The sequence below is a fragment of the Bos indicus x Bos taurus genome, chromosome 28 (genome assembly GCF_003369695.1).
Source record: "Bos indicus x Bos taurus breed Angus x Brahman F1 hybrid chromosome 28, Bos_hybrid_MaternalHap_v2.0, whole genome shotgun sequence".
In the NCBI taxonomy this organism is placed as follows: domain Eukaryota; kingdom Metazoa; phylum Chordata; class Mammalia; order Artiodactyla; family Bovidae; genus Bos; species Bos indicus x Bos taurus.
This window is the reverse complement of record NC_040103.1, coordinates 16,522,971-16,550,505: the sequence shown is the minus strand read 5'-3', so window position 1 is coordinate 16,550,505 and position 27,535 is coordinate 16,522,971. Positions and strand designations below refer to the sequence as shown.

The 27,535-nt window shown below is 39.5% G+C and overlaps 1 protein-coding gene and 1 pseudogene across 1 annotated transcript in view; one reads left to right on the top strand and one right to left on the bottom strand.

Moving 5' to 3' along the window:
• Positions 1 to 3,607: 3,607 nt before the first annotated feature.
• The window catches only part of CDK1 (cyclin dependent kinase 1), a 50,623-nt gene continuing 26,695 nt past the window's right edge, over positions 3,608 to 27,535 (bottom strand). The window contains exon 8 of the mRNA XM_027530618.1: positions 3,608 to 3,697. Coding sequence (XP_027386419.1) covers positions 3,683 to 3,697 — 15 coding nt within the window. The 3' untranslated portion in view covers positions 3,608 to 3,682. The remainder of the gene's footprint in view (positions 3,698 to 27,535) is intronic.
• On the top strand, positions 15,764 to 18,603 carry LOC113885176 (annotated as a pseudogene).

Sequence of the window (27,535 nt, the reverse complement as noted above, 5' to 3'; positions counted from 1 at the left end):
TCCGATTCCAAATTATAACTCAAAATTTTTAATGGCTGCTTAATACTTCATTGTGTGTATGTATCCAGATTTATAATAACTATTTCCCTATTATTGAACATTTAAGTTATATCTTATTTTTCAGATTTATTAAGAATGCTGCAATTATCATTCAGTAAAAAATGTTTTTTCATATTTCAAGTTATGTCCTGAGACTAAATCCCCCCAAAGTAGAATTACATTGTTAGCATCTTCATTTGTATTTACCTAAGTTCCATGAAGGTTGGATTGATTTCCCTTCCTACCAATTGTGTAGTTCACCAATCCTTTCTCGGCGAAGACTGTTTTCTTCTGGAGTCTTCTCAATTGTGATGGATAGGGCTGGCTGCAGACAATCTGCAGAAGTCAGAGAAGAATGTCCTTGGTGCCACATCATTTGCTTTTCACCCCTGTTCATGCAGCCACCTTGATCCATTTCTGTGCTGCTCCCTGTGTCCCCCTCGCCTTCAGGCCTATAGTGCCTCTGCTTCTGCGCCTGATTTCCAGTAGGGAGTTAATTGCTGGAGCCACTTTTTTTTTTTTTAATCTAGAAATACATACAAGGGAAGGTATGCTCATCTTAAAGAAGATCTGCATCTGCTACAAGGAGCTACAAGGCTGATGGAAGATCTTTTGGGTATCCAGGAACTTCCTGGGGCCCTTGAATCTGACCTTGCAGAGGCTGCTCGTCTATTTTGAAAGAATTGTTTTGGAGGAAAAAGAAAGAAAGAAAGAACTGGTTTAGTTTCAATGACTTTTATGTATTTGTCCTGGTTGTAAAAGTAATATATGCTCCCTATTAAAAATCTGAAAAATGCTATCTCCAAAAGAATTAAGAAAAAAACCAAAAAACCAAAATCACCAGGATTGCATCACCAGCTCAGTACATTTAGTTAAAAGCCTCTGTACCCGCATCTTGTGCCCCCATGGCATCTGCAGCCCAAGGGAGAAGCTAGGTCCTGCCCGTTCCTTTTTGATCAGCTCCCAGAAATTTGTACTTAACCAGGTCTCCAGAATTGGAACCAGAAATGGTGGTTTTATCTCATCTTAGCTCAGAGGGCTTTTGAAAGCTCGGACTAGCAGTTTCTCTCCCTTGTCACTTAGAGGATAGCATGCTTCCTGTCTGTGTTCCAAATCCAGTGGCGTTTCCTGGAATTCAATTGCCTTCCTCTCTCTGCAGAGGAAGTGAACAGCTTAGAAACCTAGGCTGTCCAGAAAGGGAACTCAATTATTGGCATAAACATCCTTATATACTGCTTCCCATGAGTGTAATTATCAAATACCTTCCGTTTTGCTTCTTATTTTAGTACTTCTTGTCAGACATTTGACTCAGGTTAACTTTCTGACCCTTTCTTTTTCTTTAATTTTTATTGGAGTATAGTTGTTTAACAATGGTGTGTTAGTTTCTGCTGTACAGCAAAGGGAATCAGTTATATACATACATGTATCCACTCTTTCTAAGATTCTTTTCCCATATAGGTCACTGCAGAATATTGAGAAGTATTCACTGTGCTATACAGTAGGTTCTCATTAGTTATCTATTTTATATATATATTTTATATATAGCAGTGTGCATATGCAATCTCAACCTTTCTGACCTTTTCGTTTGTGACTTAGTTTTCCTTGGACTCAGCTTCCAAAGTAATTTGTCCTTGGGAGACAGTATGGTGCAGTGGTTAAGGTGGCTCTATTGACAGCACGCTGAGTGCCACCGTAGTGAAACAGGCACTTGGCACATAGCTGGTGGGGATGGTAAGGGGTCCAAGTTCCTTGGAAGGCATTCTGGCACTAGCTGCAAAGTAAAAAATGCATATAGCCTTCAATTCAGTAATCCCATTTCTGGGAATGTATCCCACAGATAGATCTGCACACATAGGAAATTAATATGTGCCCAATCCTTATTCTAGCATTTATATTATTATGCTATTCATTATAATCATATATTATAGTATAATGGTATATTTTAAATAAGGATCATAATAATGTAAATATATATTATTACACTCTTTTAATTGATACTATTATTATTGACATTATTGATATTTACTATAGTATTTATTATTTTGTTATAATTATATATGACAACGGTGTATTATATTATGGTATGTTATATATAAGTATCTATTGGTATGTTAATATAAGTATAATTTAATTATATTATGATATGTTATATATAAGTATATATTATTCTAGTCTATATTATTATTCTTACTATAGCAAAAGATTTAGAAATAACCAAAATATCCATTAGTAAAAGACTGATTAAATAATGACATGAACATAATGGAATATTATATAGATGTTTCAGAAGTGAGAAAGTCCTCTACATACTGATATAGTAGATATTTAACACTATACAGAAGATACATAATTCATATTATACGAAAGTGAATTGATTTTTTATAATATGTGATCTATATTATATATTCATAATGCACAATAAATAAGTTTTTTATATATATATATATATATATATGAGTAAGGCAGCTTGGAGAGAGGTTAAGAGCACAGACTCTGGAGCCAGACTACCTAAGTCAGAAGCCTGTCTCTACCTCTTTCTATCTGTGTGATCTTGGGCAAGTCACTTAACCTCTCTGTGCCTTGACATAATCATCTATCAAACAAATAATAATAATACTTATCTCATAGAGTTGGTGAGAGTATTAAATGAGTTAATATGCACAAATGCTTAGAACTGGGCCTGGCACACAGCAGAGAAGAACCATATAAGTGTTAGTTACTTTTATATTCCATTAAGTGAAAACAGCAAAGTTTGGAGGTGTATAATATGCTACACTTAGCATATGATAAAGAAATGAGAGAATATAAGAGGCCCTATTTGCATTTGCTTTTCTTTGCACAGAGCAGCATCAGAAAGATACTTATGGGAGGAAGGGGAGTGGTGTTAGACATAGATCAGTTCAGTTCAGTTCAGTCGCTCAGTCGTGTCCGACCCCATGAATTGCAGCACGCCAGGCCTCCCTGTCCATCACCAACTCTCGGAGTTCACTCAGACTCAAGTCCATCGAGTCAGTGATGCCATCCAGCCATCTCATCCTCTGTCGTCCCCTTCTCTTCCTGCCCCCAATCCCTCCCAGCATCAGAGTCTTTTCCAATGAGTCAGCTCTTCGCATGAGGTGGCCCAAGGACTGGAGTTTCAGCTTCAGCATCATTCCCTCCAAAGAAATCCCAGGGCTGATCTCCTTTAGAATGGACTGGTTGGATCTCCTTGCAGTCCAAGGGACTCTCGAGAGTCTTCTCCAACACCACAGTTCAAAAGCATCAATTCTTCAGCGCTCAGCTTTCTTCACAGTCCAACTCTCACATCCATACATGACCACTGGAAAAACCATAGCCTTGACTAGACGGACCTTTGTTGGCAAAGTAATGTCTCTGCTTTTCAAAATGCTATCTAGGTTGGTCATAACTTTTCTTCCAAGGAGTAAGCGTCTTTTAATTTTGTGGCTGTAGTCACCATCTGCAGTGATTTTGGAGCCCCCAAAAATAAAATCTGACACTGTTTCCACTGTTTCCCCATCTATTTCCCATGAAGTGATGGGACCAGATGCCATGATCTTCGTTTTCTGAATGTTGAGCTTTAAGCCATAGATAGGAGAAACTTTTTAAGTGCAGATCTTTGAATGTTCTTCTGACTTTCTGAGGCTCATGGATTCAATGCCTATTCAAAAAAAAATACATTGTTAGTTTTTGTTTTGTTTTTTTTTTTAAGGAGTATGAACCTCAGATTCATGAGAGTCTGAACTCTGGCTCCACCACTCACTAGTTCTAAAGCCTGGAACAAAATTACAAAAGTTATGACTTCACCAAGGCTGAGACTTCTTTCTCCATAAAAATCATACCCATCAGTAATTGAGATATACCAGTAACATGTCTGATGTAAGGCAGGCTCATGATATGTGTTCAGAAAGTGTTAAAGGCCCCTGATTACACTTGCTCTTCACTTCTACTTTCTTCCAGGTGCCCTCAAAGACACTGATTCTTCTCCTCCAGCTGCTGGCATTCCAGAACTAGAGACCAAATTACATGGGGATGGAAGAGGAAGGCCAGACTCGGGAGTGAAATTAGAGCAGAGTTCAAATCCCAGCTAAGCGGATTATTACCAACAGCATGGACTTGAGCAAGTGGCCTCAGTTTCTTCACTTGTAAAACAGAGACCATAACAATGTCTGCATCTTGTAGGGTTGTTGGGAGAACTAAAAATGATATTTGTGAAGCCCCCAGCTTAGCACAGAGGAGGCACAGCATCCATGGAAGTGATTGTGAAGCAGAGGCTTGGAGAGGCTGGGAGAGATGGGGAATGACTTTTATTCCCAGCTTCTGCTCTTCCAGTGTTGTTGGTGGCTTAACTACTGAAGGTCGATTACTAAATCTTGCCCTCTTCAGCCTCCTGGGGAACCAAGAGCATCTGGGTTAAGTGGTCACATTATCATTCTCAGTGATGCCAACAAGGCAGATGAGGCCCCAGTTCTCAAAAAGTCTGTACTCTGGTGAACCACAAACAAGCAAGCACAGAGGATTAGGATCGTGTTTCTGGGGTAATGCCAGAGTGAGATGATTACGAAGTTAAATTGGGGAGCTCAGGTCATTGGTTTAGGGTTTGACTATGCTTTTTTCATACTGAAGATGTCTTAGTCTCCAGTTTTTTGAAAGATTGAGGACTTCAGACATGATTTTCATCTAAGGAGGGGGAAGGGAGAGGTCAAGTTAGAAGGCCATTTAAATCCTGTCTCCAAAGAGACACATGAAAAGATGTTCAACATTGCTAATTATTACAGAAATACAAATCAAAACTGCAATGAGATATCACCTCACACTAGCCAGAATGGCTATCATCAAAAATTCACAAACAATAAACACTGGAGAGGGTGTGGAGAGAAGGGAATTCTCCACACTGTTGGTGGAAATGTAAATTGGTACAACCACTATGGAGAACAGCATGAGTTTCCTCACATGTATACCTGTGGTGGATTCATTTTGATATTTGGCAAAACTAATACAATTATATAAAGTTTAAAAATTAAATAAAATTTTTAAAAAAAGAAATTAAAAAAAAAATCTAACAGTAGAACTTCCATATGACCCTGCAATCCCACTCCTGGGCAAATATCTACAGACAAACATGTTCCGAAAGGATACATGCACCCCAGTGTTCACTGCAACACTGTTTACGATAGCCAAGACATGGAAGTAACCTAAATGCCCCTTGTCCATCTACAGAGGAATGGATAAAGAAGATGTGGTACACATATACAATGGAATGTTATTTGGCCATTAAAAAGAGTGAAATAATGCCACTTACAGCAACATGGATAAGCCTAGAGACTGTCATACTGGGTGAAGTAAGACTGAGAAGGAGAAATATTGCATGACATCCCTTCTTTGAGGAAATCTAAAAAGACATGATAAAAATGAACTTACTCACAAAACAGAAAGAGACTCACAGACTTAGAGACCGAACTTATGATTACCAGGGTGGGTGGTTGGGGGAGGATGGAGAGAAAGGATAAGGAATTTAGGATGGACATGTACACAAAGGGCCTACTAAAGGGTGCGTGAAACTCTGCTCAGTGTTACGTGGCAGCATTGCTGGGAGTAGCGTGTGGGGGAGAACGAATACAGGCATATGTATGGCTGAGTCCTTTTGGCACCGTTCACCTGAAACTATCATAATACTGTTTGTTAACAGCTATACATAAATACAAAATAAAAAGTTAATAAATAAAGAAATCCTGTCTCCACCTTTTGCCTGGGCCTGGTCTCTCAACTGATGGAATAGCAATTGGGCTGCAAGTTGGCTACTTTTCCAAGTTCTGACACCGGGATCCCACTGCTCAATTTAACATTAACCATAATATTGATGTGATGTCATTGCACAATATGATTTTTATGTCTTTGTGGACTTCTTATTTTTTTTACTCTTCCTCTTGCTGAGAGCCATGTGCAGCTCCATGTATCATGGAGTCAGGTTTTTACTATCCTGAACGTGAAAGGTCACAATTTTGGCAAGATGTGGATAAGCAAAACCCCATGTGTGTCTATAAAACTAAACAGTAATTCCAAAGTATCTCTTAGCATGAGCCTGGGATGTTTCCCAGGTTTTAAAATATATAATTTAAAATTCATGATACTTTTGAGAAAAAATGCAGGAAAGTCAAATAAATCTTCTCTTTTATATACACATACCTCAGGGAAAACAGAATTTTATGTAAATAACTGCAGGTGGTGATGTAACAGTATTACAATAGCCCCTATAAATTCTGGAGTTTTTCAGCTGTGCTCTGAGCAAAAGCTCTGAGTCTCTGCAAATTCTGTTCCTTCTCCCTGGAGTACCCTTTTGCTTCCTCACTACTTACACCTAATTCACCTGAAAATTTTCTAATTTTCTTTTAGTTACAAGGGAGACAACCCTTTGTCTGGGAAGAGGTCTTTCTGTAATCTCTCTAAGACTGGTTAGTTGCCCCTTCACTGTGCTCTCTCAGCTACCTGAGTCTTTATGAAATGACTTAAATAATCTTCACCACACTATTTAAAGTTCTTTGCCCTTGACTTCATAGGCACAGTAATGGTTGAAAAATAATCCTTGGTTTGTAATGCATTATCATTGCTGGTTTGTACTTAACCCTGTTTTATCATCATGTTCTAATTTATTTTATTTTTGGCCACACTGCATAGCATATGCGGAGAAGGTGATGGCACCCCACTCCAGTACTCTTGTCTGGAAAATCCCATGGACAGAGGAGCCTGGTGGGCTGCAGTCCATGGGGTCGCGAAGAGTCGGACACGACTGAGTGACTTCCCTTTCACTTTTCAGTTTCATGCATTGGAAAAGGAAATGGCAACCCACTCCAGTGTTCTTGCCTGGAGAATCCCAGGGACGGGGGAGCCTGGTGGGCTGTTGTCTATGGGGTCTCACAGAGTCGGACACGACTGAAGCGACTTAGCAGCAACAGCAGCATAGCGTATGAGATCTTAGCTCTTGGACCAGGGATCTAGCTCATGCCCCCTGTAGTGGAAGCCCAGAGTCTCAATACTGGACCACCAGGGAAGTCCAACATGTGTTTTGTTTTTTCTCTTTACTTATTTGTAACCATACCACCTAGTATAAATATAATGGAAGATACATATGTAGCTTTAAATTTTCTAGTAGCTCTATTTTAAAAAGCATAAAGTAACAACTGAAATTAATTTTAATAATAAATTTGTTTAACCTAATACAGCCAAAAGATTATCACTCCAACAAATAATCAATGCATACATTACTAATGAGATATTTACATTTGTTTTTTTTCCCACATGAAGCCTTCAAAACTTGGTTTGTATTTTACATTTAGAGCATATATTAATTGTTTCTAGTCATATTTCAGATGATCAGTAGTTATACATGGCCAGTGGCTACCATATTAGACAGCACAGATTTATAATATAGCCAAATTCCACACACACATGACCAAAAACAAGAACTAAAATATTGCCAATAACTTATGTCTACCTATAGATGCTTCCCTCATCCTGCTTTTTGTGAGCTGCTCAGTTGGCCCAGCTAGAGCTTAAGATCATGGAGGACAGAATATGTATTAATATATTATATAGATGTTTATGTTTCATGGTCTTCTCAAAATGTGATCTCTAGACACAGAATTCCCGAGACACTTTCAGTTCAGTTCAAAATGTTTTTATAATAATATTAAGATGTCATTTGCCTTTTTCATAGGCTGACATTTGCACAAATCATGAAAGCAATGGTGTGTAAAACTGCTGGCACCTTAGCATAAATCAACATAGTAGCTGCATATAGTATAGTATTACTATACCACACTGGTAGTCCTTGTAATCATCAATGCCATGCACTGTTGGCTTTTTTACAAAAAGAGAAGTTTCACTTTAAAAGTCCTTAAGCATTAAAATGCATTTAATTTCATTAAATCTTGACCCTTTAATGACCATCTTTTTAATGTTTTGTGTAAGTGGTGATGTGCATAAAGCACTTCTGCTGCACATCAGCGTTCAAGTGCTGTCCCAAAAAAGCATTTGTGCAATTGTCTGAGCTGTGAACTGAGCTAGTGGCTTTTTTTCATGTAACACCATTTTGACTAGAAATAACAACTGACAAACCATGGCCATTCAGAACTGAGACTTCAATGGACACTTTTGTCAAAATAAACAAAGTAAACCTGTCATTTCAGAGAAAACAACTTGCAATGTTTATTGCCAATAATTAAAATTTGAGCTTTCAAATGAAGACTCAAATTTTGGAAAATTTGTATCTACCACTGTGAACTTCACAGCTTCTCAATATCTAAACACTTTTCAGAAGAAGTTAGGGGGGATATTAACAAATGTGAAAATTTTTTTGGTTGTTATATAAAGAAGTAGCAACATTAGGAAGACAGGTATAGCTCAGGGTGCCAATATTTTCCAAATGACCAGCATATAATGTTAACAAAATCATGCATGGGTAACAGATCCAATCAAAGTACAATATAAACCAGAATTTTAACCTAACAGAGAACAAAATGTTCACTGATATGGTTTCAAGTTTCATACTGCAAATGCCTTTAAGAAATTATACTCATTGAGTTTTAGTATAGTATCAAAGATTATCCAAAATCAACTGAAAAGGCTACTAAGATACTCCTTCCTTTCCCAACTGTGTATATATGTTTTTCTTTTTCTTCATATACTTTAAGCAAAAAACATCCTGTAAAAAATTGAATCCATTTTGCAAGGAGATATGAAAATTCAGCTGCTCTCTATTAAGCCAGACATTAAAGAGGTTTGCAAAAATGTATAAGAGTGACACTCTATTTATTTTTATGCTTGGGAAAATATAGTTATTTTCATAAAATACATATTATTCATGTTTCCATGTAATGGGTTCATTATTATTATTTTAAAATGATAAGTCAATATTTTTAAATTTCTGTTTTAATTTCTACTACAGTAAGTATTGATAGACATAATGAAAATAAACAAAAGCTCTTTGAGACTCTCAATAAATTTTAAGAGTATAAACTATTTCTGAGATGAGACCAGAAGGTTAAGAACCATAAGCCTAGCACATTTCCTATTATATTATACTAAACTATATTTTGCTTACATATTCTTTTTCACTGAGATATTATACTTCTATATTATACGTGTTAATATATATTTTATAGTTTTCACACTATGTTTACTATTATCTTAAGTTATCGAAGTTAACACCGCCAGTGATGGGACAAATCAACATCACGTGCTTTCCATGTAATGTACTGAGAAAGACACAACATCATTTCTATGGTATTCTTAACAAAAATGCACATCCTGAATCTAATCATAAAGTAACATCAGACAGACCCAAGCATTGACATTCTACCAAATATTTTACTTGTATTTTTTTTAAATATGTCAATATAAAAACACAAAGCTAACAACAACAAAGCAAAACCAAGAAATGGTTTTGGTTAAAACTAACCTAAAGAGGTATGACAACAGAATACCATCTAAATCTGCTGGTAATATTAATGGCAATTGGAAAAATCTGAACAAAGTCTGTAGATAAGAAAATAATAGTCAATGTTAATTTCTTGATCTAGCTCATTGCACAGCGATTATGTCAGAGAATGTTCTTGTTTTTAGGAAATACACAGTTAAAGGGGGAAAGGTATCATTTCTGTTATTGACTCAGATGGTTCAGAGAACAATATGAGAGGGTGAAGAGAAAAGAGCAAACGTGGTAAAACAATATTTGGAATTTGGGAAAAGGAAGTTCAGAAATTCCTTGCCTATTTTTGTCATCTAGTGGCTCAGATGGTAAAGAATCTGCCTGCAATGTGGAAGACCCTGGTTCGATCCCTGGGTCAGGAAGATCCCCTGGAGAAGAAACTGGCAACCCACTCCAGTATTCTTGCCTGGAGAATCCCATGGACAGAGGAGCCTGGAGGACTATATATAGTCCATGGGGGTGTAAAGAGTCAGACACAACTGAGCAACTAACACACACACGGTTGTCGTTCAGTCACTCAGTCGTGTCTGACTCTGCAAGCCCATGGACTATAGCATGCCAGACTTCCCTGTCCTTCATCATCTCCAGCAGCTTGCTCAAACTCAAGTCCATTGAGTGGGTGATGCCATCCAACCATCCTCTCTCAGTTGTCCCTTTCTCCTCCTGCCTTCAATCTTTCCCAGCATCAGGGTCTTTTCCAATGAGTTCTTCACATCAGGTGGCCAAAGTATTAGAGCTTCAGCATGCTTCCAATAAATATTCAGGACTGATTTCCTTAGGATTGACTGGTTTGACCTCCTTGTTGTCCAAGGGACTCTCAAGAGTCTTCTCCAACACCACAGTTCAAAAGCATCAATTCTTTGGTGCTAGACTGGAAGAAACACAAGCTGGAATCAAGATTGCTGGGAGAAATATCAATAACCTCAGATATACAGATGACATCACCCTTATGACAGAAAGTAAAGAGAAACTAAAAAGTCTCTTGATGAAAGTGAAAGTGGAGAGTGAAAAAGTGGGCTTAAAGCTCAACATTCAGAAAACGAAGATCATGGCATCGGGTCCCATCACTTCATGGGAAATAGATGGGGAAACAGTGGAAACAGTGTCAGACTTTATTTTTCTGGACTCCAAAATCACTGCAGATGGTGACTGCAGCCACGAAATTAAAAGACGCTTACTCCCTGGAAGGAAAGTTATGTCCAACCTAGACAGCATATTGCAAAGCAGAAACATTACTTTGCCAACAAAGGTCTGTCTAGTCAAGGCTATGGTTTTTCCTGTGGTCATGTATGGATGTGAGAGTTGGACTGTGAAGAAGGCTGAGCGCCGAAGAATTGATGCTTTTGAACTGTGGTGTTGGAGAAGACTCTTGAGAGTCCCTTGGACTGCAAGGAGATCCAACCAGTCCATTCTGAAGGAGATCAGCCCTGGGATTTCTTTGGACGGAATGATGCTGAAGCTGAAACTCCAGTCCTTTGGCCACCTCATGCGAAGAGTTGACTCATTGGAAAAGACTCTGATGCTGGGAGAGATTGAGGGCAGGAGGAGAAGGGGACGACAGAGGATGAGATGGCTGGATGGCATCACTGACTCGATGGACGTGAGTCTGAGTGAACTCCAGGAGTTTGTGATGGACAGGGAGGCCTGGCGTGCTGCGATTCATGGGGTCGCAAAGAGTCAGACACAACTGAGCAACCGAACTGAACTGAACTGAACAGCCTTCTTTATGGTCCAGCTTTAGTTCAACTTTTCTGTTAGTCCAAAATTATGTCAAAACAAGGAGTTAAACGGAAAAGGTTTACTCAACAAATACACGAGTGGATCATTTTCTAGATACTCCACTTTCTTTAGTTTCTGGATTTAGATGTAAGAAGGATTATATGAAGGAAAATCTTACAGATACAGAGAACAGACTTGCAGTAGCTATAGGGGGTGGGAGTTAGGGGAAGGAGGGATTGGGAGTTTGGGATTAGCAGATGCAAACTAGTATATATGGGATGGATAAACAACAAGGTCATACTGTATAGCACAGGAAACTATATTCAATATCCTGTGATAAACTGTAATGGAAATAATATGAAAATGAATATATATATATATATAACTGAGTCATTTTGCTATTCAGCAGAAATTAAAACATTGCAAATCGAATATATTCCATAAAAACTTTTTAAAAAACAACAAAAATCAAAAAGCCTCTTAATGATTATTATATCCTTAATTTGCTTTCACAATGTGTGCTAAAAGTACCTCCCAAATTTACCTCCTTTTGTCATTTTTTCTTAAAAGGGCCTTTGGATACCAGAAATTGAGGTTTTCATTACATGAACTGCAAATCATTTTTCTCCTACTTTGATGTGGAGGGAAAGAGGATCGTTTGCCAGCCTTTAACACAAAATGAAGAGTAAAGAGTAATTAGAAAATTACTCTTGAAATAAACTAGAAAGGCGATTGAGTCCCATGTTAGCTTCGGCCATCAGGAGTTCGTACAGCTGGGAGGGAACTTAATCCTCAGCGGCTCTGGACAGCAGGGCCAGTGGGTGGGACGAGGGAATCCGTGAATCTTCGTTCCACTCCTCTGGTCTGAAAGTGCATCTCTTGTGGCTTGACTGCTCTTAGGGTTGAAAAGGAGTCTAGGCCGTCTAGGATTGGCTGAAACGTGTGTGGTTAAGAGTCTAGCCCAACGGATAATTAGAAGCAGATTCTGGGAATGAGCAGAGGATTTTTTTCTTTTTAAAACAACACACCCTCCGTCTTTTCTTAATTCAATTCTGCACAGGTTGCCTCGCCGGACTCCCTCTAGTGGCCCCGAGGAGGATAGTCACGGCAGGAGGAGCCTTTGTGTTTCTGACCGTGGCTTCCCTGTTCAGACAAGAGTCATGAGACTTGGTTTCTTGTTTTAAGAGGAAGAGCCTTATAAATTAGTTAATTCAACCTTAGTTGAGGATGTTAAAATCTAGAGAGGTTAAAGAAATGTCCTGAGGGCACAGCAAATTAAAGGGGTAACCCAGGACAGGAACAGCAGACTGACTGCTGTCCTAGCCTTTCCCAGGACAATTTGAAGAGGAGCCCCACTGGCTTCCCACATGCACGGAGAATCTCCAAAGCCATACTTAGAAGAAAATACAGAGCCCTTATCTCCTTATCATTTAGGGCCTGCAGAGTCCTGCACACCTTGCCCAACTTGTTTTCTGCCCTTCTCCCAGGTTCCATGGGCTCCCACCAATGGCTTTAGTGTAGAGCCATTAGAACCCTGACATTAGATTGTTCATCCATGTATCTGTTCATAATCTGTGTTCCAAGGTAGAATGTAACCTCTACAAAGGCTGCTTTTTCTTTCTTGCCGTTTCCCCAACACCAGTCACAGGATACGTATATTAGATTCCGATGACTGACCTAACGAATCACCACAAACTTGGTAGCCTAAGGCAATAGAAAATTATTCGTTTACCTTTCTGGAGGCCAGAAGTCTAAAATCAATTTCACTGAGCCAAAGTCAAGGTTTTGGCAAAGGCCACACTCCCTTCCAGGGGTTGTATGGGACAATCAGCTCTTTTTCTTACAGTCTCTGGTGGCTGGTGGCAGGTCTTAGCTTGCGACTCTATCATCCAATCTTCAAGGCCATCTTTAAGTTTCTCTCTGTCCTTCTCATAAGAATACTTGTGATGACATTCAGGACCCACCCAGTCCCTTCGCAAGGCAGGAAATTGAGGTTCCTGGAGACTTAAGTGATGGCCCTGGTCAGACAAGTAGGAGTCGCAGACGGGTTTGAACCAGGCAGTCTGACCCCAGGGCCCCTCCACCACCCTGTCCAGGAGTCTGAGGGCACCTTGTGCTTTTATAGTTCCTGCTTTACAGTTAAACCCAATCAACTATCCTAAGTCCTATTCTAGACTGCAGTGATACCAGGAGATCTAGGGTCGGTCCTTATTCTCCAGGATATATCCATTTATGCGGAAAGAAAAGGCATTAAGTCAGAGTGGCTACCCTTGTGTGGCAAAGTGACTAAAAGAGCGTGAGAGGGCTTCTGGGAGCCTGTAATGTCGTTTCTTGCCCTGGTGCTGGCTACAATAGTGTGTGAAACCGTTTGGAAAAGTTGATCACTGTACACTTGTAACTTACGCACTTTTGTCAGTGTGTGCTATGTTTTGAAAAAGACCAAATGAGGGCATAAAGTCAGGGCTCTAGGAAATGTCAAGAGAGGCCATAGGCAGTCTCTCCCACAGTGCTGGATATCTAGGCCATTTCTTAGCCTTCTCAGTAACTACCTGACTAATAAAGGGCTGTGAGGTAGGAGGTAAGGAAGTGAGGATTTTCCAGGGTCTTTCCTATCAAAATTCCCAAGGTCAGCCCACCTCAAATTCAGTTTGGCTGTAAAGCAGAAATGAACAGACATTTTTAAGTAACATTTAAAATGTTGCCAATAAGGATTAACTCCTCTCCCCAAAGAAATCTGTTAATATTAGGACATAAACTTTGAAAATCCTAGGCTAAACAAATTTTGATCCCTTTTTGACTGCAGGACTTATCAGAGCCTTTAATATATTAACATGAAATGTAAGACTATCCCTGGGTCAGGAAGATACCCTAGAGTAGGCAATGGCAACCCACTCCAGTATTCTTGCCTGGAAAACTCCATGGACACAAGGGCCTGGCGGGCTACAGTCCATGGTGTCACAAAGAGTAGGATACGACCGAGTGACTGAGTACACATGCACACGCAATGTTCAGTCTCTCAGTCGTGTCCATCTCTTTGTGACACCAAGGACTGCAGCACGCCAGGCCTCCCTGTCCATCACCAACTCCTGGAGCTTGCTCAAACTCATGTCCATCAAGTCAGGGATGCCATCCAACCATCTCATCCTCTGTCAATCCCTTCTCCTCCCACCTTCAATCTTTCCCAGCATCAGGGTATTTTCCAGTGAGTCAGTTCTTCATATCAGGTGGCCAAAATATTGGAGTTTCAGCTTCAGCATCAGTCCTTCCAATGACTATTCAGGACTGATTTCCTTTAGGATGGACTGGTTGGATCTCCTTGCAATCCATGGGACTCTACAATGCCACAGTTCAAAAGCATCAATTCTTTGTCACTCAGCTTTCTTTATATGTGAGAGTCCAACTCTCACATCCATACATTACTACTGGAAAAACCATAGCTTTGACTAGACATACCTTTGTCGGCAAAGTAATGTCTCTGCTTTTTAATATGCTGTCTAGGTTGGTCATAGCTTTTCTTCCAAGGAGCAAGCGTCTTTTAATTTCATGGCTACAGTCACCACCTGCAGTGACTTTGGAGCCCAAGAAAATAAAGTCTGTCACTGTTTCCATTGCTTTCCCATCTATTTGCCATGAAGTGATGGGACCGGATGCCATGATCTTAGTTTTTTGAATATTGAGTTTTAAGCCAACTTTTCACTCTCCTCTTTCACTTTCATCAAGAGGATCTTTAGTCCCCTCTTGTGCACATGCAAGAGGGAGATGTATTTTGCTTTTTTCACAGACTTATTTTACCATGGAATACTTTATATGTATTCTTAACATTTTCATGATTAATGTTCTAAGGGACAAATTTTGGGAAGTTCTATTGTAGAATCCTAATTCATAGATCCAGTTCACCCAAAGATTGTGCAGACTGATGTTTCAAAGTATTCCCTGAGGCCTGTCTAGGTTACTCTCACTGTCCCTCCACAAGCCAAAAGTGTTGCTTCAAGTGACCAAATAAAATATCCCATAACCTAAATGTCTGGATAAATGATGGGGGGCAGAAGACAGCTGGAGGGCAGAGAAGGATTGGAGTGCAAAGAGAAAGAATTACAATGACTTGAGCTCCAGATTATCCTGAAGAGTCATAAGAGTGTTTTGAACAAAATGATTATTTACTGGGAAGATGCAGGGTGTTCTCTCATTAAAAACAAACAAAAAGAGTGGACTCTGGACTCAAGGACAAGATGGAACTGGAAACCTACTGGAAACCTGGATGCCACCAAGGCTTCCTCTCTATCAGTGGTCCTCAGGATCCCCTTCATCATCCTCTCTCTCTCTGTAGACTTCTGATTTTGCTTCCTGGCTGGCAAGATGGAAAATATGGTGACCAACATTTCCAGAGTTTGTCTGTCATTGTCCAGTCATTAGGAAAGAGAGTCAACTGACTTAATCCCAAATTCCTAAGAAAGGAATATTGGTCAGGCTGCTAGCACTGGTGAGAACACTGGGTGGGTCACAGAACACGCCAGTCACACCATGACTGTGGGGTATAGGGTACAGTATGGATGCCCATATACAGGTGGGGAGCTGGGCAGACCACCTAAAAGATGGCTGTTCAAATACAAGATGTGTTCTGTGTACAGCTGGTTTTTAAAAGCACTTTCTCACTTTCTATAAATAAATAAACATGATTTTTTTTTTTAATATAATTTTCCGTTCTTCAGAATCATGATCCAAAGCAGTGGCTCTTCTCCGCTGACCTGTAGATGTGTCCTATGGAGGGGATGCTACAGTCTGTGCTAGCCATTTCTGAAAATCATTTCACCCAAGAAACATGAGAGATTGCATTTGTTTTAAATGATTTGTTTCTTTCCTCTAAAATCTGAGTCCATGGAGGGAAATTTGGTTAATTAACAATATTTGTTTTGAGAAACTGGTTATTTAAAGCTTCACTGGGCAGAATTTCAGTTGTTTTAGACTATTACATCCTCCATATTTAATGCCATCGTTTCGAAAATGGATTGACTTCAGAAGTACTTTTCTCTTGCTTTGGAGATTTTGCACATTGGCCCAAATGGGTTTTATTTTCCATTTTAATTTATACAGTATAAATAAAATGTTGGACTTCTTTGGAGTTAACAGTTTCACTGTGCAGATGTTTCTTGAAAGCCTTTTCAATTCATGTGTTGGTTTAAAAAAAAATTTTTTTTATTAGCCTGGCAGGCAGCCAGAAAAAAAGAAAATTCCATTTTGCATAGAACTGTAAGATTTTCTTCCTTGTTCTTTTCCCACCCCCAGCCAGCTACAGGATTATTAGGATTAAAGATGCCATAGTGACATCTTGTGGTCAACTGCCAGAGACACAGCAAAAAGTGGTGGGATGACAGAAGTGATCTAGTTCATTCTCCCACAAGTATTTCTTGATTTATGTTGTTTGCTTTTTATTTACTAGTTGGCTGAAATCACTCTAGAGTTCCAGGTTGTTTTGCTCTACGGGAACTACTCAAATTTACCCCATAGAAAGGATAAACATGCTGTGTTCTGGAAAGGAAAAGAAGGACATAACTCTTGCTTTGCCTTTTTGTTGGACTCTCTCATGCAAACAGTATTACACAAGCTACTCAGTAATAACTCTGAAAAATACTCAAATCTTTTCCCAAAAAAGAGACGAGAAACAGTGATTCTAAATGAGCTCTCATTCTTTCTAATTCTAAGCTTTCAGCAACTAACCGATTGTTCATTTAGCTTGTTTAGTATTTAGATGAAATGTATAAATAATAACCCTCCAAACTTTATTTCTCCACCCAAACTAGTGTCAATGGAGATTAAAAACCTGCTTGCATAATTCTTGACTTTTAAAAAATAAATATAGCAAATAATATACAATAAAAAAATTATTACTGGAAGCTTTGTAAAATATACCAAAAAAGATATGATATAGTGTTAAAAAAGCAAAACACCAAGTTACATATCAGCTGTGATCCTATATGCACATCAGTGTGACAATCTGTAGAGTGTAGCAGTCTACACAAGTATGGAGGCAAATGTCAGTATCAAGGTCTATGTGGAGAAGGGTGTAGACACAGAAATAAGCCCAGAAAAAACACATATACTAATAAGCATTTCCTGTTTCATGATACTATTGTTGTTGTTGTTCAGTCGCTAAGTTGTGTCCAAATCTTTGAGGCCGTATGGAACTGCAGCAAGACAGGCTTCTCTGTCCTCCACTATCTCCTGGCGTTTGTTCAAATTTATGTCCATTGAGTTCACATACTGCTGAAGCCTAGCTTGTAGGATTTTGAGCATTATCTTGCTACCATGTAAAATGAGTGCAATTGTATAATAGTTTGAACGTTCTTTGACATTGCCCTTCTTTGGGATTGGAACAAAAACTGGCTTTTTCCAGTTCTGTGTGAAAAAAAATAATAATTACCAAATTTCCTCCAAAGCAGAAATTAAAGCATGTTATAAAACTATAGTGATAGGCTTCGCGGAGAGTCGCCAGGTTGTTGCTTCAACAGTGCTTGAACCCAAGCGGCTGCTCATCCCCCGCCCCTGCCGGCCACTCAGAGCCAGCCCTCCTCACCGCCTGACAGGGCCCTCCCACCGCCCACGGTGCCTGCGGCCACTCCAGCAACGCGCAGCGCCGCCGGCCACCGCCGCCTCTTCTCAGCCACCCGCCCTGACAACCGCATCCCCCTTGCAGGTGCGCTAGAACACCACCAGCACTTGGAGGCCTCCATCAGCTGCCAGATCAACCTGGAGCTCTACACCTCCTGTGTCTGCCTGCCCACGTCATACTGTTTTGACCACGATGATGTGGCTTTGAAGAACTTTGCCAAATACTTTCTTCACCAATCTCATGAGGAGAGGGAACATACTGAGAAGCCGATGAAGCTGCAGAACCAACGAGGTGGCCGAATCTTCCTTCAGGATATCAAGAAACCAGACCGCCATGACTGGGAGAATGGGCTGAATGCAACGGAATGTGCGCTGTGCTTGGAAAGAAGTGTGAATCAGTCACTACTGGAACTGCACAAACTGGCCACTGAAAAAAATGACCCCCAGCTGTGTAATTTCACTGAGACTCATTACCTGAATGAGCAGGTAGAAGCCACAAAGAATTGGGTAACCACATAATCACATTGTGCAAGATGTGGGCCCCTGGGTCTGGCATAGCAGAGTACCTCTTTGACAAGCACACCCTTGGACACATGAGAGCTAAGCCTCAGGCTGCCTTCCCATAGCCACAGGGGTGACATTCCTGGGCACCAAGGCAGTGCATGCATATTTGGGTTACCTTCACCTTTTCTATAAGTTGTACCAAAACATCTACTTAAGTTCTTTCTTTAGCACCATTCCTTCAAATAAAGTAATTTGGTACCCCAAAAAATAAATAAAAAATAAAACTATAGTGATTAAAAATATATAGTGCTGATACATGAATAGATTGAGAGACCAAAGAAAAAGAATAGAAAGTCCAGAAGAGACCTAAGAATACATGGGAATTTAGTATGTGATAAATTTAGTATATCTTAAAGAACAATATCGCAAATCCACAGAGAAAAGGTAGGTTACTCAATTAAAGACTTTAGGCTAGCTGGATGGCCATCTAAAAAGAAAGTTGGATCCCATACCGCACACTTTACACCCAGAAAAGTTCAAAGAGGTACAAAAATTTAAATATAAAAAAGAATAGTGTATTATAAGTGACATAAGAAACCATGAGAGAACTATTCAATAATCTCAGAGTGCAGAATACCTTTGCATTTATGCACACATGAAACACAGAAGCCACAACATTGTGCAGAAAAAGAAAAAAATCAAAGACAAACGACAAAACTGGAAGGAAGAAATATTTGTAATAGATAGCATGCTCATTTTTCTAAATATATAATGAATTTCTAAAAATCAATAAGGAGCAAACCAATGACCCAATTAAAAAATAGGCAGTGATGTGCAGCAACATGGATGGGCCTAGAGATTATCATACTAAGTGAAATAAGTCAGAAAGACAAATACCTTATGATATCACTTATATGTGGAATTTTTTTAAGTGATACATTCATTTTTTTAAGTGAACTGGTTTACAAAACAAAAATGTACTCACAGACCTAGAAAACCAACTTATGGTTACCAAAGGGGAAAGGTGGCGAGGGATAAATTAGGAGTTCGTGATTAACAGATACACAATACTATATATAAAATAGAGAAGCAACCAGGACCTAATGTATAGCAGAGAGAACTATATTCAATATCTGGTTATAACTTATAATGGAAAAGAATCTGAAAAAGAATGTGTATATATATACATATGTATAACTGAATCACTTCACTGTACACCAGAAACTAACACAACATTGTAAATCAACTGTACTTTAATAAAATTAATTTTAAAAATAGACAAATGATATGAACCAACTCTTCCCAGCAAAGAAAACCCAAGTAAGTCTTAAAACATGTGACATGGAATTCAACATCACTCACAATTGGAGAGATGTACTTTACTATCTGATAGATGTAGCTATCAGAAAATGCCATTTTGCATCTAGCCCATTGGCAGAAATCAAATTTTGATAGGAGACTGTATTGGTGGGGGTGTGGGGATAAAGGCCTTCTCCTACATCACTGGTGGAAGTGGAAATTAGAACAATCCTTGTGAAGGACAGTCGGTGAATGAACATATCCTTTGATATAGCTATTCCACTCCCAGGAATTTATAGAACAAAAGATGCTTCCATATGCAAAATGACTTATGTACATGGTCATTCACTGCAGCAATGTTTAAACAAAAAGTTTAAACAGCAATGTTTCAGCAAAATGCTGAAAACATCATCAGAATATTGGTTAAGGAAATTATAATACATCCACATAAAAGAATACTGTGCAGCTCTACAAGAAGAAAAGGGTAACATTCTTTATGGATGGATGCAGATCGTCTCAAAGATATATTGTTAAGGTGAAATTCAGGGCTTAAAAATGTATAGATTGTGCTATCATTTATCTTACAAATCAAAAAAGAAATACACTGAATACACATATCTGCTGATGCTTACAAAATCTGTCACTTGAAGAAATCCTAACAATGTTTAGCTAAAAATCCAGAAGGAATGACCTCTGAATGTCCAGACTCACTCAACATGCTGAGACCTTGGTTATGCTCAGGGCTATATACTCTTCACTGGAAGGTCAGGGAAGACTAATGGCAGAGATGTGAAGAGAACCCTCAGGGAGGCCTGAGAGCTCCCTGAAGGTGTCCTCCCCAAAATGGGATTGTTTCAAACCATGTGAATTCTCATTTTTTTCTTAATCAATTGATATAAATCTGACATTCTCATCAACAACATATCTACATTTGTTTTAAGATAACAATGATTTCTTTTCCCCCAAGGAAGGTGCACTGTATCAGGCTGAGGGCTCAGACACCCAGATACATAGTGGCCTTCACTCACCTTTGGCAGCAAGAGAGATTTACCTAGGATCATACTCACATCTTTAACTATCCAACTTGTATGCTTGGTCTTTCCTCCAGAATTCCAAATAACAACAAAAATAACAGATTTGTTGCACACTTGGCATTCTACTTAAATGCTCACAGTGATCCTAGAATGTGAAGATGATTAATATCCTCAGTTTAAAAATGCAAAAGCTGAGGCTCGGAGGGTTAAATGGCTTGTCCAGCATCACACAAGCTAAAAAGTAGAAAGGCTAACATTCTGCCACAAATGAATCAGACACCAGCATTATTTCTCTTTCTCTATATCAAGCACTTTCCAATTTTCTCTGCACTCTTCTTCAACACCCTCTTTATTTGGTTCTCTTTCTAGTGCGCCTCCTTGATTTATTAAACATTATAATTTCCTCTGGTTTCAGAGTCTACCAATTCTAGTGATTCTCAATCCTAGCTGCACATTGGACTCTCTTGAAGGGATTTTAAAATAGACCCATGACCAGAGAATTCCTGGCGGTCCAGTGGTTAGGATTCAGCACGTTCACTGCTGTGGCCAGGGTTCGATTCCTGGCTGGGGAACTAAGATCCTGCAAGCCACCCAGTGAGATACATACATACATACATACATACATATATATATATATATATATTTATATATATATGTGTGTGTGTGTATATACACACACGTATCTCCATACCTATGACCAGAACTCACCCCTAGATAGTTTGTTTTCATTTGTCTGGGATGAGATCTAGGAAACAGTGTTTTCAACCACTTATCTCCACTCCTAGTGTCTAGTAGACATTCACTAAATGTTTGTAATCTGAATGAATGGATGATGAAAGAATAAAATAAAATTTAAAAAATAATTAAAAAAAAGAATAAATGAATGAATGAACGAACTCTTGAGAGTCCCTTGGACTGAAAGGAGATCAAACAAGTCAGTCCTAAAGGAATTGAATATTCATTGGAAAGACTGCTGCTGAAGCTGAAGCTCCAATACTTTGGCCACCTGACACAAAGAGCTGACTCATTGGAAAAGACCCTGATGCTGGGAAAGACTGAATGCAAAAGAAGAAGCAGGTGGCAGAGGAGGAGATGGTTAGATAGCATCACCAACTTAATGAACATAAATTTGAGCAAACTCCAGGAGATAGTGGAGGACAGAGAAGCCTGGCATGTGGCAGTCCATGGGGTCGCAAAGAAGTGGACACAATTTAGCGACTGAACAACAAGATGCCAAAATTGTTTTTGACGATAAAGCAAGAGCAGTTTTGAAAGCCCTAGGCTAGGTGGTAAATAAAGAATTGTTTTTCTGTCTCCTTCTGGGATGCTGGGATAGAAGGAAGCTGCATCCCTGTAACCCACTCCATTTCCACACAAAGGAAAACTATAAATAGCAGCTCTGAATCACATGAGGGTTATGTAATACAAAGTTCACAGAGCAGGCTGCCTTTATCACTCAGGCTTAAGTTGCACTGAAATGGAAACTCAGCTGATGCCCTATGTATTAGTTTCTCCAAATGATGAAAGTCTGCGACATTTGTCCAGACCATCTATTTCCATCGCCCAGGTTTGAGGCTAGTTGCCAGGACCCTTCTTGCCAAAGAATTCCTTCTGTCTTTCCAGATAACAAGTAGGCAATTTCAGCAGAATTATTTTTATTTGCAAAGATAAGGCCAGAATTTCCCCTGGTCAGATGAAAAGGCCATGAACATTAGCTCTTCAGACACTTGGGAACACTAGATCACAGCCTCCAGCGAGGAGGTAGATATAACACACTTCTGATTATGGTTCCAGAGAGGTCACCCCTGCTTGTTTCTGTAGAGATTTACTGATCATCTGAAATCCTTTGGTGAAACTCAAATCCACTGTGCACCATTTAGAAGGGGTTTGCCATCCTCTATGAAACAACAGGGTTACCAGCCTGCGTAGGGAAAGGATTCCACTACCTCTGAACACACATTTGACTCTCACTGGCTGATACGGGGGACTTTGGAATAAATGTTTCCATGAGTCAAAACGCAAGTATTCAGTGGCAGAGATGGGTACCCACATTCTCCTTTTCTTTTTTAATGCCCAACTAGCCCTTATTTCCCAGCCTGGCTTGCAGTTAGCCTGGCCATGTGACAGTGTCCTCGCTGATGGAATGTGAGAACTGAGGTGTACTATGTTCAGACCTCTCCAGGCACTTTGCTCTGATTTTATCTGCCTTCTGGACAGTTGGTATGGAGATGCCTCCTAGGCAACTCTGGAAGCCATGGGTTGAAGATGCTAGAGCATCACCAGTCTGGGAATTGATAAGCTCAGAATTCTTGTGTGAAATTAGGTGAGGATGTTTGCAAGGGTCACCTGGCTTATCTTTACAAGGATGGGCAATTTTTCCAAATTTCATCTCAAAACACAGACACTCTATTACAAGCCAAGGCCTGAACTGGAGGAAAGGGATACTTCAAGTAAAATTCACACTATGTTATGGATGGGTCTCTGGAACAGTTGATCAAAATTGAAATCTTTATCAAACTGTAAGTCAAGAAGATAAAAAAGAGTCTTTTAAGACCTTTCTGTAATTCAAATCATAATCCACATTCCCGACCTAAGTACTTTTTAAAATATCACAGACTAGTAATTCTTTTAATAAAACACAATTTATATTTTTCAAAAGCTGTAATGACTTCCATGATATCACTGAAGTGAGAGCAAAGGAAGAATGGGGAAAGAAGAAAATACTAATTGAACACTTAGATGAAAATGAAAAATAAGCCTCAGCCTAGACATTGACTATGGTACAGCCGAAAGGATTCCTGGGCAGAAAGCAGGCAGAGTGTTCAATGCACAGACAGTGAGTAAATAAGCAGAACTTGTTGGTGAAGTTGGTAGAATGCTCTGGAATTCTATTCCAGAGACAGAATGATCATGATAGATGATGCTTGCTTAACATCTATTGTCAAATGTAGATGTCTGGCAACAGAAGAGAGGGGAACTCTGTCCCCAGTCGATGCCCTTCCAACCCATATCAGGGGCAAGGAGTGAAGGGGGTTGATAAAGCTTGGTGCTTATTTGGGAAAATAAGTGAAAAGTCACTCTGGAGAAGAGCTCCAACATCAAATAAACATAAAAAGAATTCTTCAAGTATGAGGGGGGGAAGTAAGCTCTTAAAACTTAAGATCTTGGCAGGAAGGAAAGACTGATTGAGCTAAGAAGAAATCTATCCTTCCTTTGTCTGCATTAGAGAGATTTGGCACAGACTAAAGGACCTTACTCAAATTTTACCACTCGCCCTAGAAACCTTGTATGAAGTCTCTCCTCAGCCATCAGGACAAATCTGAATGCAATGACTTTAAAAAGCTTCCCAAATGAGCCTTTCAGCAGTTTTATATACTGTTGAGAAAGGAGAGGGAGAGTAGCTATATGGCTAGAGAACAAAGAAAACCAAATTCTTGACTGCCCACTCCATAGATAAAACACTATCAAGCACATGTATAGCTATGAATTAAAGTATATATGTGCACTACTGCATATGATACTATGCGGCTTCCCAGGTGGCTCAGACGGTAAAGCGTCTGCCTGCAGTGCGGGACACCAGGGTTCGATCCCTGGGTTGGGAAGATCCCCTGGAGAAGGAAACGGCAACCCACTCCAGTACGCCTGGAAAACTCCATGGACTGAGAGGCTCCTCAGAGCCTGGTAGGCTATAGTCCATGGGGTTGCAAAGAATAATACTAACATTAATGTTTTCTTCTTGCACTCTATATGGGTTGTCTTATATATGTTGGACACCACCACCTTCTATCTTAATACTTAAAGAGACTTTATCTTCATAAGAGTGGCTGTAGTATCAAAAAAAGATGAAAAACAATTCTTGGCTTGGGCTTTAGCTAAGCGATACTTCTACAGAGTTGTCCCTGAGTCGTGTCTAGGTTGAAAGTACAGATTGTGTGTTATCTAATAATGCCACACTCAAGTCTATTGCCTGAGCAACCAGAAGAATCATGTGGAAATGGAGCTCCTTAAGGGTATAACTTGTGTTTCATTTATCTTGCTCTCCACCAGGGCTAGCAGGGTGCCCTAGGACACCAAGGACATGCTGGTTCCTCAGTGATGCTTGTTGAATTCAAACATGAGTGAGTGAATGATTGAACAATCAAATGAATGCATGATAATATTTTTAAGCTACAGGAAAAACACAATATTTAAGTGTAACTCTCACTTGTCAGTGAAAATTCTCCATTGCTGGAGGAATGCACATTTTCTGCCTGGCCTACAGTCTGAGAATCCCATGACCGGAATTTAGCTAAAGTTCTATCCAATTTCTCAACAGGAGCTCTTCTTCAAAGGCCTCTGAGGTCTAGGTAGGTACCACAGAGTCCAGAAGAAGAAGTCCAGTAAAGCAACAGGGAGAAGTGATGGAAACTGGCAAAATGGAAGATGATGCATTGGGCCTGATGAGGGTGACCATTTTTGCCTCCATTAGGCCAAGTGTTGTCTTCTCTGGGTGTCTAATAGTTTTTTGACTTGTCTCATCAACTACATTGTAAACCTAAAGACGTCTGGGAATATGAGACGTTTCTCCTTTCTTCTGTCTCCACCATGGTCTGGTGGGATAAGAACTAGACTTGGAATCCAAACTTGCAAGTCTTCAATTCAATTAGCTAGACAGCCTTAGATAAGGAACTTAACTCCTGTGACTCTCAGTTTCCTTAGTCAGCCAATAAGAATAGTACTACCTCACTCAACAGGCTGTTCAAAGAGCAGACAAGACTTTTGCCAACTGTAATACTGTACACAAATGTGAGGATTACTATTAATTTTATTATTAGAGAATGAATACTTGTTGAAACCCATTGAACTGAAGAGAGGTGATGCAATTCTATATACTTGGCAAAAAATCAATATCTGCCTCTACTTAACTCCTTTTGAAAACAACATGTATAGAGAATATTAAAAAATATATGTAGAGAAGGCAAGCTAACATATATATCAACACATCACATTATTGTTACTGAACGGTTGGAAATAGTGAACACTTGTAATTTTATGATAAACAAGTATTGGGCTTCCCTGGTGGGAGTCCACCTTGCAATGCAGGGGATGCGGGTTCAAACCCTAGTCTGGGAAGATCCCATATGCCTTGAAGCAACTAAGCCAGACTGCCACAACTACTGAGCCCGCTCTCTAGAGCCCCAAGCCACAACTATTAAGCCCATGCACTGCACTACTGAAGCCCGAGGACCTAGAGGCCATGTTCTGCAACAAGAGAAGCCACCGCAATGAGAAGCCTGCACACCACAACTACCAAGTAGCCCCCACTTGCTGCTACTAGAAAAAGCCCATGCTTAGCAATGAAGATCCAGCAGAGCCAAAAATAAAATAATTTTTTAAAAAGTATTGATAAATGCTTTCCCACTTTACAGTTTAAAATATATTAATTGTACATGTGCTTTATTGGGACATGCACTGTATCCATTATAAAATGTATCCTAAGCACTATAATTGTTATCACTTGAATATTTCTGTGTAGTAGAATTACTGTTAAATTTTGTTTTCTTCTCTGTGCTCTTCTATATTCTTCAACTTTTCTTTAATAAACACATCACACAACATTTTTTCTGACTCTGAAATATTTAAAAAGAAAAAAATTGCCCAGTTTATTCCTGACTTACTTCTGTCTCAGATTGGTGGGTGACCACAGATGTTCATAAGAATATTTTTAAACTGTGGTAGGAGATTAGGAAAAATTTATCAAAATAACACAGTTATTCATAGGAAAGATCTAATTAAATAAAATCTGATTTTACAATTCTTTATCTAATGCCTCCTAGATCTGTGGTTTAAAAGAAAAAGCTGTATGTACATGCTATTTTTGTATAAAAATGGAGACGTATAAGAGCATACATTCACACCTGCTTATTTGTATAAAGAAAACATCAGTGGGGAGAAATGGAGACCGGAGTGAAAGGTGGCAATTTGGATGATGAGAACAAGAAAGAAACAGGACTTTGTGTACTTTTTGTTATATTGTTTGAATTTTTAAAATGTCATACATATATCATTGTTAATCAACTATATTCCAATAAAATTAATTTAAAAAAATAAAATAATAAAAACATAATGTGCAAGTAATAACAAGTCTAATATGCAAATGTTACAAGTGCTCCTGACCTTTGTTCTAGGGAGTCAGGCCTCACACTGGGTGTGGGCTAGAGGCCGCCCTCGCCAGTGGAGAGATGGATGTGGACGCTTATGTGGCCAGGGAAGCATGAGGCTGGTCCTGGGCTCACTCTCCTCAGCCTGCTGTGTCGTCCTCCTTAGATTTATCTGCTTCCTCTGGCAGCATGAAACCCTGGCTGCACACTGCCTATGTTCTCTGCTCCAATCCAGGAGGGTTCTTGGTTGCCAGTTGGTCACATTGAGCATAGCTGGTTATGTTTCAGGGGCTCTCTCTGTTCAACAAACTTTATAAACCAGGCTCAGTAAACTGAAAACAACACATGCCGATTATAGTCTTGTGTTCAGTGGAGTCTGAGATACAGTTGGGTGAGAAAAGCCCAGAAGGTGTCCCCTAGTGCAACCAGGCCCACTCCATGCTCCCAGCTAGGATCTGCATCAAATGGAGCCTCAGACGGCCTCTCTTGAGTCCATCCATTTATTCTAATGGGAAATGCTAGCATATGGTTCCTTGATTATCCAACTGCAAGCTGCCTCATGCACATGTTCTGTGGAAGGGATCTGGGTTGCAGAAGTTTGTCAAAACAGGTAGTCTAGGCGCATAAGTTGGCTCACAACTGATTAGCGATGTTCCATGCAGCTCAGGGAAATGTTAAAACTTGGTGAGAACTACCTTAAAATGAGAAAC